Here is a 20,660-nt window from a genome sequence, read left to right as displayed (position 1 = left end):
TCAAGTTTCATAATAAAGTTTATCATATATTTTCACAATTAGGTGAAAAATTAATAGAATTATCATTACCTTATAGAAGACAATTACCAAATGTTTTCAGGTCTGACCTAGATATCACAAGGATACAAGTTTGATTTACATAAGAAACCTTCTACATGCTAGACAAGATTTTTCCTCCATTAACAGTGTAACTTGATCAGTTTAATTGTGATTACATAGGTATTACATATCCCACACAGAAATCCACAAATACTTGTTTTTCCTATACAAAGAAGCTCATTATATTGAGTGAAGTAGCTACACAGCTAAAGCTGTTGAAGACACAACAAATATCTTTTCAAATATGTATCTTAAATTTCCTTTGAACTCATCTATCATGAACAATTATAAAGAAATGGGTTCTCTAATTATTAAAGTTTGTAAAATTTTAACATGTTGAAGATTTTAATTTAACAGTATTTCAAAACATATCCAGTAAGATTAAAATCATTTTAATGAAATACAGAACACTCTTAAGGAATACACCCATCTAAAAATTAATTTATAAATTTCAATCTATCTTCCGTTTTTTGGTGGGTTTTTTTTCAAGAAGAGCCATTTAGCATATATTTAATATGAAATGAAGACCTTCCAACAATCTTCAAAATATCTGGGTTACACCCATAACACATATACAACATGATTATCATGTATAACTGATAGAACAGGTCTTCAGCAACTCACTTCTACCAAATTAATGAATAACATTCTTGGATAAAAGGTTGGTTTTCCCCACCCCCTTCTCTTTCCACTTGTTGTATTGTATAGACAACTCTGGTAGTCTCTGCCTTTCCCACTGAAGCATGGGCAACAGTATAGAAATTTCATACCCACTAGCTGGGTGGTCCATCTATCTCTCTCCGACCCTGTATGTAGTGGTATGGCTTTTATGAAAATAGCCCACTGATTAATCAGAGTGAAAAAAGCCCTGAAGGACAGCACCCCACATTACACAGCCAACTGAGTGGCGGCCTTCCATTGTATACTATAGACTTTAAAGTAGGATAAGCTTACACAGAGAAGTTTTTAAATCAGTTTTTTCTTAAATCTACACTAAAAAATATTGACATTTTCATTTTATATTAGTTTACTTAATTATCCTTTAAAGCAATATGTGCAGGTTTTAATAATCATTTTGATATGTGTACCATTTCATCAATAAATGTAGGTCTTAACATGACACAAAAAGTTAACCAGGCCATTCACACAGGTTATAGCTTTTCAATAGAAACAGCATGAAAATCTACCACCTTACAAACTATTGGTCGGGGTAGATAAATAGACTTTTTCTACAATCCCATTCAAACGGATTTCATTAATCACCAATACTCCTAGCACAGACCTTAGTAGCTCATAAAGTCAGCTTATTTATATAAAGAACTGCAAGAAATAACACAAAACCACAAGCTCAGATGAATCGGATCTCAATTTACCAAGAATTGGCGGATGATGGTAACAATACTACTGACTGATCACATAAAATTCCATGTAGTAGAGGTGAATGGGCCAAAGAAAACTTCCTCTGATGTTTGCAAAGTTTCATGAAATACAAAAAAAAAGGGCTTGGCGTATATTTCTTGTTTAAATAGTCATTCCCATACCGAAGCTGAATACCTTCTGTTAGATACTCTTCCTCATTAGTGCATGTTTAAACATCGCAAAGTTCATTCTTTGGCTCTGGATATTTCAAACATCTTTAATACTTAGTAATGAGAAATATATATATATATTTTTGCATAACTTTACAAAGAAAAAGATCACTTAAATATTGCATTGCTTGCACCTGAGCAAGATCATCATTAAAATGGGCCCTGGATGGATTTGCCAAAACATTTTATGATTTAAACATTGAGGTAGCTTTCAAAAACATTTTTTTTTCAAAACTTTATATCTATGTTTACAGTTAATGCAAATTTGAGAAAAATTCAAGATATGAGATAAATCTGTATTTGACAACTATTGTCCATGTAGGTTAAGAATACTTTAAAATTCCTGTACTGATATCTAGAGTTAGGCGGGCCCTAAAAAGTTTGTGATGTCAGTAACTATCAAAATAAATCAACATCGGTTATACACACATTTCTCTAGTAATGGTATGGAAGGCAAAGAGAGGCAAAAAACAAATGTGACCCCCATATGTACCCCATTTTTTGGGAAACACCATCCTCCCTGCCATCACATTGAATCCCCCGCTAGAAGTTTTGTTACATTGAGTGGGGCAGAGCTTTATAGGCCATGTGTATCGGTGTACCATAATGAGATTGAGTATAACTCCTCTGCAGTTATAACATTACAATTTTTATATCATTAAAAACATAACGACATGCATACAAAACTGAATGAAAAGACCATGAAGTATAACAATGTAATAGACAAAAAAAATGTTATCACACACAAAAAATATAGAAAGTCTCACTGCTATACCTAATCCTCTTTTGTAGCCTTATCCATATGACAAATCTCTTCGCTTTTTGAATTCCAAAGTACAACACTAGATTTCAAAATGACTTATTTTGTTTCCTCTTTCAAATCACTTATGCTTCCTGCAATAAGTTTTTAAAAAAAGAAAGCAATTATAAACAGCCAATCAGTTCAAGAAACTTCTTTCCTTGCTTTTCAATGGGAAAATGCTAGGTATTCAACACTAATGAAAAACCATTATTAACAAACTTTTCCACAAACATCTTTCCTGGCTTTTACAGTGGGAAAATGCTAGAAGTATTTAACACTGATGAAAGTTTGAAAGTTGTTTCCTATATAGAAAATCAGTTACAACTTGTCAACACAGAATTTATCCATAATCCTGTGGAAGACAATCATTATGAATTCTTTGCACAAATATTCCTCCAAATAAAGAACAAAAAAAGTACCTAGTCCACTTTTATATCATTCAAGCTATGATGTTATTTATGAAGATAAATTAGAGATAAGTATGGTTATGATATCACAGCAGCTGGAAAGAGATTCAAATAGAAATCTACTGTTCTGATATCTTTGTTGTTTCTACTAACTTGCTATTATCCTACCAACACCCATTCTCAGCAGTCATTCCTCTTAAACTTTGTAACATAACATTAAATAAGCCTACGTGTAAGGATTAAGTAAGGAATCAACAGCTTTATAAACTATAACCACTTAATTCTACACCATGATCAGAGAGATTTTTGTGATAACAACAGAACAATATAAAATTTTGTTCAGAGTGACATAACACGTGTAAACAGTAGACATCTGTCAATAAAGTGGTGCTAAAATACATGTAATTTTCCATCGTAATGTCATTTTTTGCAATTTATTCTATGATATTAGCAATTAACAACCATTTTGCTAGCTTCCTTTAAGAAACTGTTTACTCAGTAATTACCCTAATTTAAATATACATGACTGGAATAAACATCAGAAGGTAACAGATTTACATACGATATCATCACTTACTTCTCTACCGGTGGAAAATGTCTATTATCTAGAAATCAATTCAATACTCACTTCACAATGAATTCAAATTCTGCGCTTAACAGCATAACAATTCCCAGCAATGTCGAGATGGCACCATGGATGACTGGAGCGAAGGTGTGCTGAAGGGATATTACTGTACGTCTGTTACGTGATCCAATAGCTGTAAGGAAGCCCTGCAACAAACACAATACAACATAAATCAAAGTTTTTCACCACCAGACGATTATGATCTCAAAATGCTTCCCATATCTTTTTTTTAATTTTCTTGAGAATCTTCCAAAAATCACAAATTGAAAAAAACTCCAGCTACTTTTCATTATGACCTTTAATGTGATTTGACATTCATTGTAGTGTGGTAGATATTTTAAAAGGCATTTTTCGATGATTCATGTTTAAGTTTTATTTTGATTAAGAGATGAGGATACTGACCACTGCCACGTGAACAGTAAATTCCACTCCAATGCCAACACTGACGATGAGGATGACCGCAGGTACAGCACTCAGCTTAATGCCAGTCAGCCCCATCATTCCAAACAGCTCTACCACAATCATGGTCAAAACAACAACCTGCAAGAACAAATCAGACATTTGATGAAAATCACAAATTAAATCTATTTAATTCCAGTTCAAATATGTCTATTTTTGAAATCATGACTAACAACTCTTCACTCCAAAAAATATTAGCTTGTCATCATATCTGTGTGCTACATTTGTTTTTCCATTAATACAAGTAGTATATTTCCTCAAAATTATTCCCCATGATAAAAACCCATAAACTCGCGAACTTCTAGACCCAGCAACACAACTGTTAAATAAGTTCCAGAATTCACTATATTAAAGAATCTACACTCTGCCAAATAGACTTTATCACTGTCGTCAAGTTATAAAATTCTAGTTTCCCAGGCAAGATTTGATAACTCTTCAACTGTAATCAAGTAAAAATACAACCCATGATAGAAGTAGTACCATACTCTACCTAAAATAAACTAAAGGAAATCATAGGCTATGCTCTCTCTAAAAATAGCCAGCTTCTATGCCAACACCAATGAAAATCTTGATACATCTATTCAGAAACAGCAAGAACTTTTTGACAGTATTTTAACAACTGTAAAATGTAGCACACGAAACATATCTTGATAGTTTGTACCGTGTTTTTGTGGCCTGTGAAGAGAGATGATTAGGGTGGGTCACACATGGTTTCTATAAAAATTTCGCGGTAAAAAAAATGTAAATCTGTTCTTTTTTCCCCAAACGATGACGGCAATATAGCAGCGCACTAATGGTTACAATCACATTTTATGACAATTGGTACACTAGCTATCCTGTGTCAATGATGCTTGCTTTTTTTCTCTTTCAATTAAATCTGGCAAAAATGCATTGACGGGGAATTTCATCACCCAGTCTTACATGTGATTCAGTTGATTTCATGGGTATTTTATCTGTGTTGTATGATGTCAGTGTAAATAGGCTCTAGTCTACTTGGGAGTAACTATTTTCCGACACGTGCAGAGATATATCTACACCACATTCTGCCTATGTTGACAGCATGAAAGACTAATGACTATGATGGTACTACATCAACAGGACAGTCCTTGTGTTTATCTTCCATACACATCTAATACAAAACATATCACATCCCATTTTGATGAATTTCTCCTTCATATATACACTTACAAAACCCCACATGGAATTGTCTTACACTTCCCAAACAATTACTGTAAATATACAGTGGGAATCTTGTTGCAGCACTTTTCCTGCTGAAAAGATTGTGCTAAAATACGATTGTGATAATGGCAATAACTGTTTAAAGCTATTCATATAGCTTAAATCTGGATGTAACAAAATGATCATAACAAAAATCTGCCTAACAGTGAATGTGTTAAAATTTGATTACACTAAAATTTGTATCTAAACCTCAATGTTTAATCTAATTTGAAAGCATTCCATGATTTTTTTCCACACAAGTTTTGAGGTGTTTGAAAGTGTGGCCTACTCACCACAATACTGGCCAGCCAGGGATTCATGAGGACAATAGTCATTACAATAAAGGTAACAACTAAGATACAGAGGATGGATAACATCAGGTAGAATCGCAGGTTGATGTACTGCTCCCAGAAAGTGAATGGCACCCCACTTGGATAGTTTGGTAAGCCTCGTTCTGTGAACGAATCACAAATGGCACGGATAGCCTGCAAAGAACAATGAGAATTTATTTCAGGATATTCCTTCAAACATCACATAAATTTGATAAATAAATTTATTTTATTTTTCAAAGATATGGAGAAAAAAATGCAGTGGTTGGGTCTGCAATTTGTGTCTGTCACCATTACTTCTGTTGCAGATCTGAATACAAAAAAAATCAATTTAAGGATGTCTAAAAATAAAACAGAAAAGGAACACACACCTTACAAAAAACTAACTTTTTGAGTAAATTCTAACTAACCTGTAGCAACAGAGAGTTAAAAGTTAATGTTTTAGTGGCACTGTTTATCCCTATCACTACTATGTTATCTAACATTATCTGTGCAGGTTCTGTGAAGTCGGAGATAGGCAATGGTTACCCAGTACACAGATGCCGGACCAGGCCCAGTCTCTGTACCACACACACACACATACAGGTGCCCTATCATCTGATACAGACATAAAACCTCATTTGTAATGCCCTGGAGGAGTATAAACTAAACCTGTGCCCCAACTTTCCATTTAGATTTCACAGCTGTCTCTACAGTCATGCAACTCTCATCTAACAAACCCAGCATCCATAACAGACATGTACATTTTGTTTTATCCTTCATTATATATCTGTAATGTTGGTTATTATTACATCAAATTTACCAGTAATATTGAATCATAAAGGAGTCCGACTTTTAGATGTATTCACCAACATAACTAAGGAATAGGAAAAGCATGTTCACTATCTACATTATAGGAATGAATATTCGACTTGATGTACCAAGCACTGGGTTGTTGATGGAATGGAAAGTACACATTTCTGTGTAGTTTCTGAGGGTAATGAGTTAAGAAGAGGAGGCACCTGGCTATAATGGGCAAGCACCTGTTGAAGTGCACCAATCAGCTTCTGCTTAATTACCTTGATTGTATGCAGGATGTCCTCGGTGTCGGACAGGTTGGTTAGATAAAATGGTATCTGGGCATAAATCAAAGGTTGTGCTTTGGATACTGAAATGAAAAAAACAAATTTTTTCAATTAAATAAATTATGCATTCATCTTTCACAAAGCAGCACATATTTCAACTTGGTGTTTATTAAATCACCTGACATTAATTTTTATCCAAAATTACTGCTTACTTTTGAGTTCATAGTCATAGGAGTCATGAGGCTCATCTTTGGTAGGGGGGTGAAAGTCGGCCATAGATGCAGTATATGCCATGGGGTCATTGGATGTCCACGCAGTGAGGTAACTATAAAAAGCCTTAGGATCAATGATCCCATTTTCTACCATACGATTGTGAGGGAACTGAAAAAGAAATATCAAATACTTGATAAGTCATCCATTTGTTGTCAAGCATCTATAAGATTCTACAATGACAATAAAATTCAACATAAAACCAAAACTATAATTTTGAATCAGTTTTTTTATACATAAATACTGTCCATCATTAACTCTTATTTGACAGTGCACCAGTTCTTCAAATACCTAATAATCTGAAACTTTAACACCAACTTCAATTCTAAATCCATAGTAATATCACACATGTTGCCTAACACTATATCATATGGAGGATTAATTTATTACAAAAATTGCATGATGATATGTACCAGATTCTTGTCATAAGGTGTGTCCACATCTCCGGTCTGTATCAACAGCTTGTATGCCAGTACCCCACTATCTGAAGCATTGTTGTACCATCCATCCCGGTACAATCTACCCTCTGAATACTCACGATCAAAGACTGTCTGCAATTCTGTAAGATGCATGAAAATAAAGTAATGAACAGAATGTTTCGTGTTATCGTCAAGAAAGTTTAACTTTTACAACCAAATATTTACAGAAATGAAGTTTTCAATATAAATATTGTATGATAGGTTTATTTTGCCACACACAAATTTCGCTATTTGGTGTGAACACCGGATTATCTCATGTCATATTTTCACCACTGAACTCGATGAATGTTTGCTGTGCAATCTCAAGGCAATAAATTGGATACAGACAAAACAAATGTTACAGTTTTAGTTTCTACTTTTAACAAGCTAGCAAAGTCCTCCTAACAAAAACACATTGCAAAGCTATTTAGTGTAATATGAATGCCTCTATCTGTAAAGATTTACAGAACAAATATGGTAAGGTACAAGCATTAGGAAGTAGTGATTAACTCAAATTGAGGAATACCCTGGTGGCTTCTCAAGCCCAGGCCACTTACTAACAGGCATATCGTATTACATGACAACAATAGTACATATTTTCAACATGTAAGTCAAAGGCATTATACAATAAAGAAGTTTCTGACCAAGCAGCTTCACTCACCTTCCAGCCACTGGCGGAACATGATCAGCCAAAAGTTTGGCAATGAGCCATCTTCACGCTTGATAATTTTGCCTACACTTTGAAATGACTTGTGGTACTCTAGCAGTAAGGGTTGGTTGTTAGGGTAATCAAAATCACCCTGAAATATACAAAGGCAGAATGATACACATTTGATGGATAGATTTGATAGATATCACAATATTTAATATTTCATTTTTCATATTTCAAATCCAAAATTTCTGTATGCGAACACTTAGACAGTCATGTACCAAGTACAACATACCTTTGTGACTAAATCTATATGATAGAAGCCAAAGTAATCCGATTGTGCATCCAGAAACTTGTATTCATTAGTGTCCTTGGGAACAATGTCTGTAAGGTCAAGGCCGTCTTTTACCTTGGTAATGCCATAGATACTGACCATCAGCACAATAACAAATGATAACACTGTGAAAACCTGCAAGGAAAGAAACATCACCCCAATTACTCCTAAATTCATTATCACATCGTTCGTCTACTGTAAAATCATATTTTTTTGTTGAGCTAAAATTTCATGGTTTTACAAAAATATATATTTTTAACACCGCTTGATTTCAATCATGAAATCCACCGATACTAAAATCATTGCCAATATTTAAGTGTTTACCATTTCATGAAATCAACGGAAAATAAAACCTCCACAATAATTTATGATTCTACAGTATGCAGATGTAATTTAAGTACATTTTTAACAGTATTATTAGGATGTCTTTTCTTATTCATCTCCTTACTCACAGTTACACATCATTCTTATAGGATGCTTCATTTTGATGGTGGTTGATATCTCTGCATCATGAATTTTTTACCATACCTTGACAGGAGGCTTCTTCAGAAAAGGTCCCACACGTCGTGTAGCAAAGCTTGTGAGACTCAAGCTGAGGCATTCCCTCTGAGCCTGAGCAAAGCGCTCCCTGCAGCTTACCCTGTCATCAGGGGTTAAACACTGGCGGGAAGAAGTTGTGGATGGGCACACTAACAAAACATGATGAAAACAGATTAATCAAAGGGGGAAAGAGATATGTTATCCATCAGTTTCAATAACAACAGGAAGATGAAATGGACATCAATATGTTTTCTTAAGACACTCTCACTTAGTAGCCACTTTCTGGGAGTGCATATTTAAATGCAAAATAGCAAATAATTCACCACTTGACATTTGAATGAAAAGTGCACAGGATACTCTGGAATGAAATAGCAGTTTCTAGATTTTCTTTCTCCTAAATTACTAAGTGGTATAGGTTACTTGTCTGTTGATTGTCAGGTGAAGAATATCAATTCTTTTTACATATACATGAAAATAATACTTTGTAAATCAAATCAAATTGAAACCTGATCCCTGAGCTATGCTGTAGGGTTATGGAGTAAGATCATCTCTTTTTTTTTAGCTGTTATGTTGATTCCTACATAAAAGTGTTGTGTAGCCCTAAGAGGAGGTCGCTATGTTAACAAAACTCAGTTTACATCCCCTTGTATAGTCGTTAAAGTTTTCAGGTATAACATTCACACTTTTGATCCAGACTATAAAATTTTCATAGGGATATTACACAGAAAGTCACACAAGTGTGTAAGGAGATGAGAGATTCAAATAAAAATTTCACGGAGTGCTTTAATATGATTCTGTATTTAAGGAAAGAGGACATCAAGTAAGGCTCCTATCATCTAATACGTCTAGCTCTACAATGATCAAATGTATATTAATGTATTAGTTGGATTTTTTTTTTAATTTACATGTTGAAAATTCACAACATTTATAGTTCATACATTATAAAACTGATGAAACATGTCCCTTTTAGAAGTCTGTATTTAAGACCCATACATACAAAATATGTTTCATTTCACTGACAAACAGAATACCACTAATTATCATAAAGAGTTTGTGTCATTTTGCTACGAAGTATTCAAACAAGATAATATCAAACAAGAATTTATTTCCAAGACATCATCTATGTGTTATTTAATATATATATACAGCTTTAGTGAAGATAAACTTCAGCTAAGATTCTATAATGGAGATATTTATCACCGGGTATTTGTAAACAAATTTTGGCCGATAGAAACTGGTACTTTTCTAAAAGCTAGATAATCAACAAAACAAAGACATTAAAGTTCAAAATGGCTACTCACATGTAGGGAGTGGGGTTGGTCTTGCCACAAACAAACCCTCTGGGGCAAGGGAAGTGACTATATGGTCGCCATCTGGACCTGCATTGACCACTGCGTTGTAACTTGGTGGAGGACTGGGACTGTAACTAGGGGGTGGAGGGCTGTAGCAGGGTGGAGGGCTCTGATCACGCATCTCAAATTCATTACGGCTAGGAGCAAGGTCGATCACAGTATTATTGTTGTTCTCAGCATAACTGTTGAAAAAGTTAGCAATAAATAAAACAAATATTCTTGAATTAATAATATATACACGTCTAACATTGACCTCTAATCCCAACACCCCAACATGACCTATGTAGACTGTCAAATTTGCATGAAATCTGACCCCAAAACATGGCCTACCCTCTGTATAGTACCAGACCTCTGATCCCTTTACATGGTCTACCCTTTACATACTACTGACCTATATGAACTATTCTGTATACAATTCAGATCTTAATTTCCATACATAACATTTACTGTATAATACTGATCTTTACTAACAAAATATGATCTATTCTGTATACAATTCTGAGCTTAACTTCCATACATATCATTTACTGTATAATACTGATCTCTACTGACAAAATATGATCTATTCTGTATGCAATTCTGACCTCCCAAAAATACCATTTCCTGTGTGATACTGACCTTTGAATACAACAAAAGATGTCCACTCGCTTGTCTTCCTTGCGCTTCAGGTCCCAGCTACAGATGGCTGGGTATACCAAGAGTACTGACCCCAGGTTAAAGAGGATCAAAATACCAGCCTGTAAATAAACAAAACATCAACATCAGTTTGAACATCAGTTCCGCACATCTACCTTAACTCTCAGATAATTCAGCAACGTTGACATCATACCCTCAGTAAAAGACTCTTGATGGACTCTGGATCAACCCCTCCTACTCCCCACCTTGCTATATAAGGTATATAGATGTACAGGAAATCAGAAACCACCATGTACTTTTAATTTTATACAATATCTTATATCAATGATAATTTTTGTAGTATTGTTCTTACTGTGGAATATGAAAGATTATATGGTATACACACAGTAAGTAACTTCATGCAGCCACAGCAGCAATGAAAGTCACTTGGAGGCTTCAACATCAAAAAATGTCGCAAATAACATGCAAGTGGAAAACAATTTAAAAGCAATAAAATGTTTACATGTCTGCCTTTAGAAGTAGACCACAGCCAGCGATACACACCGATTTATTATCCTAACGGCTTTGATCCTTTTTTTATTTCCTATACATGCTCCGTACAATCGTATATAACTTGCAAAGTGTTCACCGTAATTAAGTGATTTTATCACCAATTTTATATACAAAATAATAGTGATTGTTGTCTTGTGTATTACCACTTCCCTCACCTCACTTCAAAACCTTATGTGAATGAGCTTGGCAAAGGTTTGTGAATTTCATAGATGTATTGGTGAGATAATATACACATGAACAAAACAGTCACCATTGGCAAAATAACAAAATCAGGGTGGCCTTTCACTGACAGGTATTATCTGAATACTTTTATATTCATAAGAAACACCGATCATTCAATCACCGAATACCGTTAAAAAAAAAATTGAAAGAATTTCAGTCCATTATTATCTGCTGGTGGTCTTATGAGGAGACTGTCATCTAAGTGAAGCGCAAACCATATGGTATGTATTAAAACCCTGTGGTACTCCAACCTGATGAAATTCAAATTAAACTCCCTGTCCAATCACACATTACTTTAACAGCTGTCCCCCTTCCTAAATCCAGGAGTTTGATGTTAGTAGGGAAAGTATAAATCACCATTTCTCATTAACCAAGGTGAATCTACACTTTTAAAATTCTTCTTTCCATAATCCCTACAGAAGAGATATGGTTTAAACTTATTTGATGGCCAACTACCTTGTGAAATTAACCCTTTTGCTCCATCAGTACATATAACCAGACAATCTCTTATTCTACATCATATTTTCCACATCTCAATTTACAACAAACCATCACCCCAGTATAAACCCATTTACATTGTATTCATATGTTACATACAAAATAATTGATATGTCACATCTTAATATTTTCCACCTGGAGTTTTGGTAATTAACATTCTATTCATCTAATGTACACACAACTTTCTCCTAAAACATTTGTACTGTATAAACTGTTGTAATGGATATACTTCAACACTTACACAAGTTAAGTAAATTTGTAAACAAGGTAAATAAATATACTCTCGAGTTGATGTCTTCTGTAGAATTATTTTTTATCATTAATTATAAAACGGAAAATTATTATTTTTAACTATACATATCCCTAGTTTCTGCAGCTGAAGTTAACCCTATCTTTTGAAAATTTTGATGTTCATAAAAGACTATTTTTGCTTAATAAACACAACAAATATTTTGACTACACAAATAGAATTGATGTAATGTTTTGTTTGTATATATCCTGTAATCTGACAGAGTTTGGTAACAGGTAGAACGAAGATCATCTCTTTCCTAAAATATGATGTCATGAGAAGGGGTTATGAAAGTGAGAATGATAGAAATGTATTTCTTTGTCTACTGTTGCCTGTAGATCCAGACCTGAAGGAATCGTTACTTGTTCTTGTCAATGTTACCACACAAGTACATAGCTAACACAGAACGTGTGGGAGGGTATGTGGGAGAGGCCCTGTACACTGTACTTAACCCTCTCCCAATGCATATGGGGGAGGATCCCTCTTTCCCTTCAGTCTGCAGCGTGTTAATAGAACCAATGACCCTGTTACACTAAATACTACACATTGCACATCCACAGCCATTACCATTCATTTCCACCGAAAGCTGTCTGTGTTGTACATCTAATGCATGTGCATGTGTACCTTGGTGCGTGTGCCATGCATCAATGTATGCACCAGGGAAGAAACTATTACTCCAGCTGGCCGATACACAAACTTTCTCTAGTCTTACATCTATTCCAAACTGTGTTCCAGTACAGAAATTTAAATCAGTGTCATTGTTAAATGTAACCTTGAGATAGTAATCCTCTCCTCCTCTCCCCCAAATACTTTTGCATGCCCTGACCTGATTGTATAAGCATACATCGTGCAGGTTTATGCCACTGCTCCGTTGATCTGCCTACCAGAATTGTACCTCATAAACCATGTCACCATCAGCACTGTGTGTGGCAACATAATACAATGCTACTCGTAACATTCACCATATTTTTTTATACAGGGTCACATTTTATTGTAACAGTTATGTGATATTATTCCTTGCTAATCCGATCACACCCCACACCTAGCTCGGCACTAGAACAATGACTCCTTGTATTGTAAAGATTCCACAGGTAATTGTCTTGTCACTTTTCTACTGGCCACTCAACAAGACTGACAGCCAAAGTGATCAAACCTTTTTGTAGGAAATTAGCTCACCTGAATTGCTTCCTAAAAATACTCATGCACTTTCATCCAATTACACAGAAAATTGATGGCATCATTTTCCATATTACGGGAGGATTTCCAATGTAATGATTTCCAACAAACGATATTAACTCATTTTCACATTTTCGAAGAAAATCATATCAGACTTATCATTTTTATTTCCCAATTTGGTTATCCTAAACTTTTAACATTATTACTGAAATTTATGTGGAGATTAAACAAAACTTTTTGAAAGTATTTACCTGAAGTGAGAATGCCCTTAAAGCAGGAATGGGGATGATGGCAGCAGAGAAGAAAGCCAGCATATTGTTGACAGAGGTCAGAAGTACTGATACACCAGTCCTCTTTAGACATTCAGCTGTCTGGTCCTGAAACAAATAATAAAATCAATACCTTCACTGGAAAGATAGAAATTTAAAGTTATCATATAAAGAGAAACTTTGATGGGTATCTTTATTTATGATGAATTTCAATTCAAGGTCTCATTTACATTGAAAAATATTCCACAGTACACAAGTCACATTACATATTTTTAAAGATATATTTTTTGCAGAAAAAAAAATTAAATAACTTCTGTAATGTTTGTAATTGTTTCAAGTATGGTAAAACACTTACTGAAAAGGGTATGGTTTTTTTGTTGCCATTTTCATAATATGTATGTGCAATGAGAAACATATCATCAACACCAAGTCCAAGTGCCAAGAATGGAATAATCTGTAATTAAAAGGGGAAAAAAATGAACTTTCTGTTATTCAACTATCTATATACTTATTGCACAAGCCATTATCACTACAAATGGATGACCTTTCCCCAAGGCAACACACACAACAAATCTTCAAATGATATTTCCAATGCTGGAGCTCTGTATGCAAAAAACATCTGTGTATTTTTTTGCCTTTTTTTTACCACAGATAATGTGGAAAACACGTTTGGACTACATCTCTGGGCTTGAATTCTGTCCATGCCTCTCTTTATCTTCTCGGTAGGTCAAATCCGTTGAACATCTGCTACAATACAGATGAAAAACCTAGCTGGTCTTGGTTTTCTACAACTACCACCATGCTTCCCCATAATATTTACCATCAAACGTATTCTGCACTGGACTGTTTCAAGGGAGGTCCAGTGGCTGGCCTCATAATTGTGGACATATCTTTATTTCTTCATCAACCTAACTCTCACTTAGCATGGTAATTCTCTCACAAAGATGAGGATGCATTAGTACACACCACACAGTAAATTTTCAAAGTGGGATAAATCTGTACACAGTTAGGGCATCCCTGGATCAGTGATCTAAACGCCTAACCTTGATTCTAAAACTCTAAACAGGATATAGACATGGGTAGTCGAAAACATCTCCTTGTCTTCACATGTCTGTGCTCATCAGATCTAATTAGAGGAAATATATGGCATAGGCATTAGCTGTCTTGATGTATTTTAGTGTTTGACGTGTCATGCTTTTTCTTTGTTGATTTTATCTATTTCTTACATAAAGGTAAGACATACAAATTGAATCACTTAACAGACAGCTTACTACACATATAACAATATCATTAATTATAACAGAAGTTACTGTGTTTCCACAGAATACATTACAATCTTGATATAATAATAATTAACAGGGTAAAACTGTAGTTAATTAGAGGAAATTAAAACATTATCAGATAAACCCATGCAAGTAAGAAAAAGTAATGTAATAAAACCTCCTCTTTTCATTAAAAATAGATTAACACAATATCTGATGAAAAACACGGAACCTGAAGAGAAAATCCACTTATAAAGATAATGTATTACCTCAACAGTAATCCGACAGACGTTATTACAGATTAATAAACAACAATGTTTTATACCTTTTCACCAAGATGATTCAATTAAGACATTCCATATAAGACATAAATCATCAGAAAGCTTATTACAATTAGCAAAGCCCTATAATTACCCAACCACTTACAAAACACCTGAATATATCAAGTACGAGTTTATCCTCCCTAGATCTCCCTTCAACCAAATCTAGATCTCTATATACCTGTAGGAATGTACAAATTTATCATTTTCCCCCCTCCCCTATACACCTGTACACCATATATATATATGTATGTATGAGATTCCCACTTGTCAACAGAGTCATGTATAAATCATCTTTGATTACCGTCGCTGACAAAGTGCACACAGTATTGTTACACAAACATCCCAGATTTCTTTACGGGCCAAGGTGCTTACTAGGGTTGATTAACGGACAAGAGATGAACCAAGGAGTGTGTTGATGAGCTTGTGATCTACTTACTCATATTCTCCCTAAAGTACTGTCATTTTTGTTGTTGGCGAGAAATGAACTAATACCTGATACAAGTATACATCTTACGAGTCCTGTCAATTAACGATGATAGGTTCATTACTGTTTGTAGACCTAGTATATAGGAACTGTTTTAGGTGGTACTTCTCTCTAGATATCACTATACTGTAACACTTTCCGATTACACCCCATTGTAATTCCAATCATATCTCAACTTATGACATTCTGTTACCATTATTTTGAATAAAAATATAGAAAAAGTGAATAAGATATCAACATTAATTCCAAATTTTCTTATTCAAAGTACTGTGATGTTTCTTTTGCAAACATGCTCTTTTCACACCAAATCACCCCGCCCACCCATACCTGACGACCCTAGGCCAGGTAGAATACCAGACAAGTGCCCCTCTGTATACCTTTGCATGACTACAACTTCAAGCATGGCTAGCAAAAATTCACAACTACAGCCTGATTGCACTGCTTTGCAGGTGAAACACCAAGTACATACAAGGCTTATATTACATATTGTTTACTTAAGTCGTTTGTCGTCTGGATTAATTAAATCTGCTGATAACCCAAAAATTTTTTCAATGTGTATGTTTTTTTTTTTTTTGCACATGACATTGTTAAGGCACAATGTCCAAACATAATCAAATTTTGAAAATATGCATACTTCTACAAACTAGATGTTTCTGTACCCTTTCATAAAAGTTACAACAACTTTATGTGACTCTTCAGAAAATTGCAAAACTAGAACAGCATTATTACTACTAAAAGCACTCTACCAAAAAAATCGAAAAGCAGAAAATGGTTTAAATTTCCAATTTTCTGCTCAACAAACTTCAACCATTTTCTATATTTAGTAAATAACATAAGATGCTTTACAATGGCTTTGATAGTATTAAAACAAAAGGGCACATTCCTGTAAAATACTATCAATTGTTCAGGAAGTGTTGGCGGGCTAGTATATATGCCACCCTGTTGGCCCCATACGATCACCATGTGACTTTGCCTTCACTGTTTATTAACTGTAATGATGATTATAATGATAATGTTGGTGAAGTGAAGCTGATGCTGATGAAGTTAGCAAGTTCTACCGATAATGTTCTCATTTCCCTATCTACCAAATTATCCCAAATCACAGCCACATCGGGATAACTACAGCGTCTACACACAACTACAACAAACAAGTGCCAAAATTCCCCTCTGTTACAGGCAACTGTGTAGGTGGCATATTCCACCAAAGTGCAGCCCTTGGAATTCCTATAATGGCTTATAGGTTCCAGTATAAGAAATTTGGGTCTAAAGATATTAGGATGATACTTCAGCTAATTTTATCTCCTCTATAGTCTGTGTGCGAGTTTATGAAGCACTCAAACTTTAGCTGTCGATCAAAACTTTGCTGTTGATCCTCCAAACAAGTACATTGTTTATGACATAAACAAATCAGGTATTCATGTTACTGACAGCATTTGTTCTCAGAAGTTTAATAGACTAAAAGATGTAACATAGATACTGACATTTTTAGACACAAGACCTTGCAACAAAGTATAAAAATTGCATACATTTGATCCAATGCCACATTAGCATGTTTTATAAATAAATTCAATTCTCTTAATATTGTAGATAATACTGCTTAAGTTTCAAAACTTTTATTACTTTTGAATCAAGAATTGGAGTCTGTTGGTCATATCAGATGTCAGAAAGGAACTTTCTATAAGATTGATATCTGACAAGTGTGGTATTCTGAAAATCACAAGTGTGCCATACACATGCAATCAACTTGAAAAAAGAATTGTTAGTAACAAATCCAAAAACTAAAGAATGTTGAAAACAGTTACAGGACTAGGGTATTATATGTACACTACAGGTAAATACAGGTAAAAACTAGGGTATCCTTACCTGTGTAGTAGAAGCATTGAAGGGTATCCCTAATACAGAACAAATCCCAAGACCTGCAGCTACAGATAATGCCACAAGAAGGACACCAGCAACTCCAATACCACTCTGAGACTGAACTCCATTATTCCATCGCAGTAAGGAAACACAGGAATAAAACACCTGGAAAGGAAAGAATGGGACCAGATTAGATTTTTCAATAACCTTCACCAAAGTGTTTACAATGAGACCATATTTATCTAAATTCAAAAAATCATAAAACCATTTGAAACAAAACCTAAAATATCAATGTGAATTTTCAGATTTGCAAATACAGTAACTGATTTTAAAATTAATCAAGAATTTCTAAACAGTTTTGGTAATAACATACCATGAGGACGTATCCGAATACCACTCGGACAATGCTAACGTTGGAGAACTCCTTCATAATATCCATCAGTGAGGTAGTAGAAAATCCTAACATCTGGTCTGGTGAAGTGGAATTGCCCATTCCATTGACAACCTATTAAACACAGGTGAAAAAAACAAAAGGATATTAACTGATTATCATTTTAGTAGTTCACATTTCTACAGCTTGAAAAGAAAAAAAAGGTGAACCTGATGGCAGAGATTACATGAAATACATGAAAAAAACAAGGAAAGCATTTAACTTTATCTTACAACACAATCATTGGAATATATTTTATATTATCATATAGAATAAAATTCTACAAATAAGATCCTTACAATAACATTTTTTCCTACAAGGTTAGCAGTGCACTGTTAAGTATCCATAATGAGTGTTACTTCATTATGAAATGCCGCCCTCGTGTCTATGTACCCCTCAGATTTATTCATTATGTAATTTTTATGTCAATATTGCTGTTCTCAACACACAGTCTCAACTCTGTAAATGGGTCAGGCTTTTAAAGTCTGGATGAGGTGGAACAAGACAGCTCTTTCTCATAAACCTAGTATCAGCAACCCCGATCTAATTATTTCTTTCAAATTGAAATTTTATTCAATGAATAATAAATGACACAGAACCGGACACAAAGCCGTAGAAGATTGAAAGAGAGGCTTACGAAGGGCACCACGACTCAACCTGATAATGTGTGATCGTGTGTATATCCAGTGTACTTCATGACTTGGATTTACGGTAGACACCCTTCAATCATAACAGACTAATTATCTCATTAGCAACATGTAGACTTTTAAATTTTGTAAAGTGATATTTCTTTCAGTTTTTCTTTCATGATAGAATTTTCAAGTGATGATCTTTAATCATATATCTGCTTTTAGGAAAGAATTTCAATTCTACCCAAGAATTATCTCAGGTAAAATTTTGAAAACATTTACCACACAGAGTCCCAATTACAATGCAATCTGGGTGGGAGGCCTACTCAACTGAAATCGTGATATAACAGAGATTCTACAGTACTGAAAACCAATATCAACTCAAGTTTAAATTCCACTTTTCAGTTCACTTTTTTCTAATAATGACTGTCAGTACGTATTTGTTGCACTCCACACAGCTATCTCGAGAATGAAAGAATGTTATGATCCTGATACTAAATATAGAGATAAATATATATACCGGTAATCCACTCGCGCTATAGAAAGAGATTTTCAAATCCCTAAATTCTATTTAGCAAACATAAGGTTTGTAACCAATCTTCCACATAAAAAGCTAAAAACCAGACACATTTGTTATTTCTTTTGTTGTTTTACCATAAAGATTTTCCATCCAAGGACATGCTCTTTTTCCATGTAATTTTGCAGACAGAAAAAAACACTGTTGTAAAATTGTTCTTTTTGACTAAATTAATAGTTTTGTTGTTTGATGAAAGAAATTATTTTCTAGCATTGGACCTTGCCAAAGAATACTGAAAATTATGTAGATATATTGTTAAGTAGCAGTAGGTATCACACCTGTGCGAATTTCCTCTGCCATGCTTCCAGGATAGCCTTAGCCTTGTCCGGTGTCCAGTCAATGCTAATGGTTTTACTGGTGACCTTGAAGAAATCAAAGAGTTGCTGGTCGTCCATAAGCTGTACAATAGACTGCAAAGCCTCCGCTCTGAGAATAAACACAAAAGGTAGTCATCAGTATAGGTTTTCTTACCTTGACTGGGCGGTAATGTTTGATATAGTAACACAAAGCACACAGAATTTCTTTCATAGTTGTTCTCTGGGGTTTTAGGGTCCAAACCACCACCCAACAAGCTTAATCAAAAGTTTTTTTATTAATATTTTTCCCGATTTGTGAGAGAAGAAAAAAATTCAAGTGGGAGTTAAATGAAAAAAGAGCTTTTCAGAATAAACTTTTCTTTCTTCTTTTTATAAATGGAATTTGCAAAGCATACTAAATGGGTTTACAATTTTGCCCATTTTCTCATTCACGAATAAAGTATAATTCATTGGCTTTAAAGCTAAAATGAAATAAACAAAGAATGCTTTATCAACAATCATCACATTCAACATATAAACCATTATAAATATCTAATGCATGATATTTAGAAAATATCAAAACGTTTTTTTTTTAATGTATTTATTTCTTTAAAAACGTTTTTAAATTAATACCAGACAGAAATAATCTCTGTAATTTAAAACCCATAAGATATACACATACAGAATTACGATATAATGTCTGAAAATACTTTTGAATGCATATGCTTCTAACCAGACTACATTTCCAAAGCTTTTTATAAAGAATTTGAAAATTACATATAGACAGTAACAGATTCTGGCTTTATTCACCTGACAATATGGCCAGTTTTGTTTCTGGTAATGCCGCCCACAATCAAATCTTCTTGCCAATGCATGTATTTAGTGGCAAAACCATAGCAACCACCCGTAAGTGTACCACCAATGTCAGGCAACTGCAAGTAAGAATAGGTTAAATTATTGTTTTC

General features: G+C 34.3%; 1 protein-coding gene across 1 annotated transcript in view; it reads right to left on the bottom strand.

The window, feature by feature from the left end:
- Positions 1 to 20,660, bottom strand: part of LOC132552453 (protein patched homolog 1-like) — a 50,697-nt gene that overhangs the window by 6,576 nt on the left and 23,461 nt on the right. Inside the window, exons 8-24 of the mRNA XM_060216620.1 lie at positions 20,506 to 20,627; positions 19,678 to 19,825; positions 18,137 to 18,268; positions 17,770 to 17,928; positions 14,193 to 14,291; positions 13,820 to 13,945; positions 10,814 to 10,932; positions 10,145 to 10,377; positions 8,832 to 8,992; positions 8,265 to 8,438; positions 7,982 to 8,120; positions 7,276 to 7,421; positions 6,805 to 6,973; positions 6,587 to 6,675; positions 5,493 to 5,684; positions 3,925 to 4,062; positions 3,526 to 3,668 (exon numbers count right to left, since the gene is read on the bottom strand). Coding sequence (XP_060072603.1) covers positions 3,526 to 3,668; positions 3,925 to 4,062; positions 5,493 to 5,684; positions 6,587 to 6,675; positions 6,805 to 6,973; positions 7,276 to 7,421; positions 7,982 to 8,120; positions 8,265 to 8,438; positions 8,832 to 8,992; positions 10,145 to 10,377; positions 10,814 to 10,932; positions 13,820 to 13,945; positions 14,193 to 14,291; positions 17,770 to 17,928; positions 18,137 to 18,268; positions 19,678 to 19,825; positions 20,506 to 20,627 — 2,489 coding nt within the window. The remainder of the gene's footprint in view (positions 1 to 3,525; positions 3,669 to 3,924; positions 4,063 to 5,492; positions 5,685 to 6,586; positions 6,676 to 6,804; positions 6,974 to 7,275; positions 7,422 to 7,981; positions 8,121 to 8,264; positions 8,439 to 8,831; positions 8,993 to 10,144; positions 10,378 to 10,813; positions 10,933 to 13,819; positions 13,946 to 14,192; positions 14,292 to 17,769; positions 17,929 to 18,136; positions 18,269 to 19,677; positions 19,826 to 20,505; positions 20,628 to 20,660) is intronic.

This window comes from Ylistrum balloti, unplaced genomic scaffold (assembly GCF_031769215.1).
Source record: "Ylistrum balloti isolate Yb309-2 unplaced genomic scaffold, AGI_CSIRO_Ybal_v1 Utg370248, whole genome shotgun sequence".
Lineage (NCBI taxonomy): Eukaryota > Metazoa > Mollusca > Bivalvia > Pectinida > Pectinidae > Ylistrum > Ylistrum balloti.
Note: the sequence above shows the minus strand (reverse complement) of the source record. Positions and strands in the feature narration are given on the sequence as shown.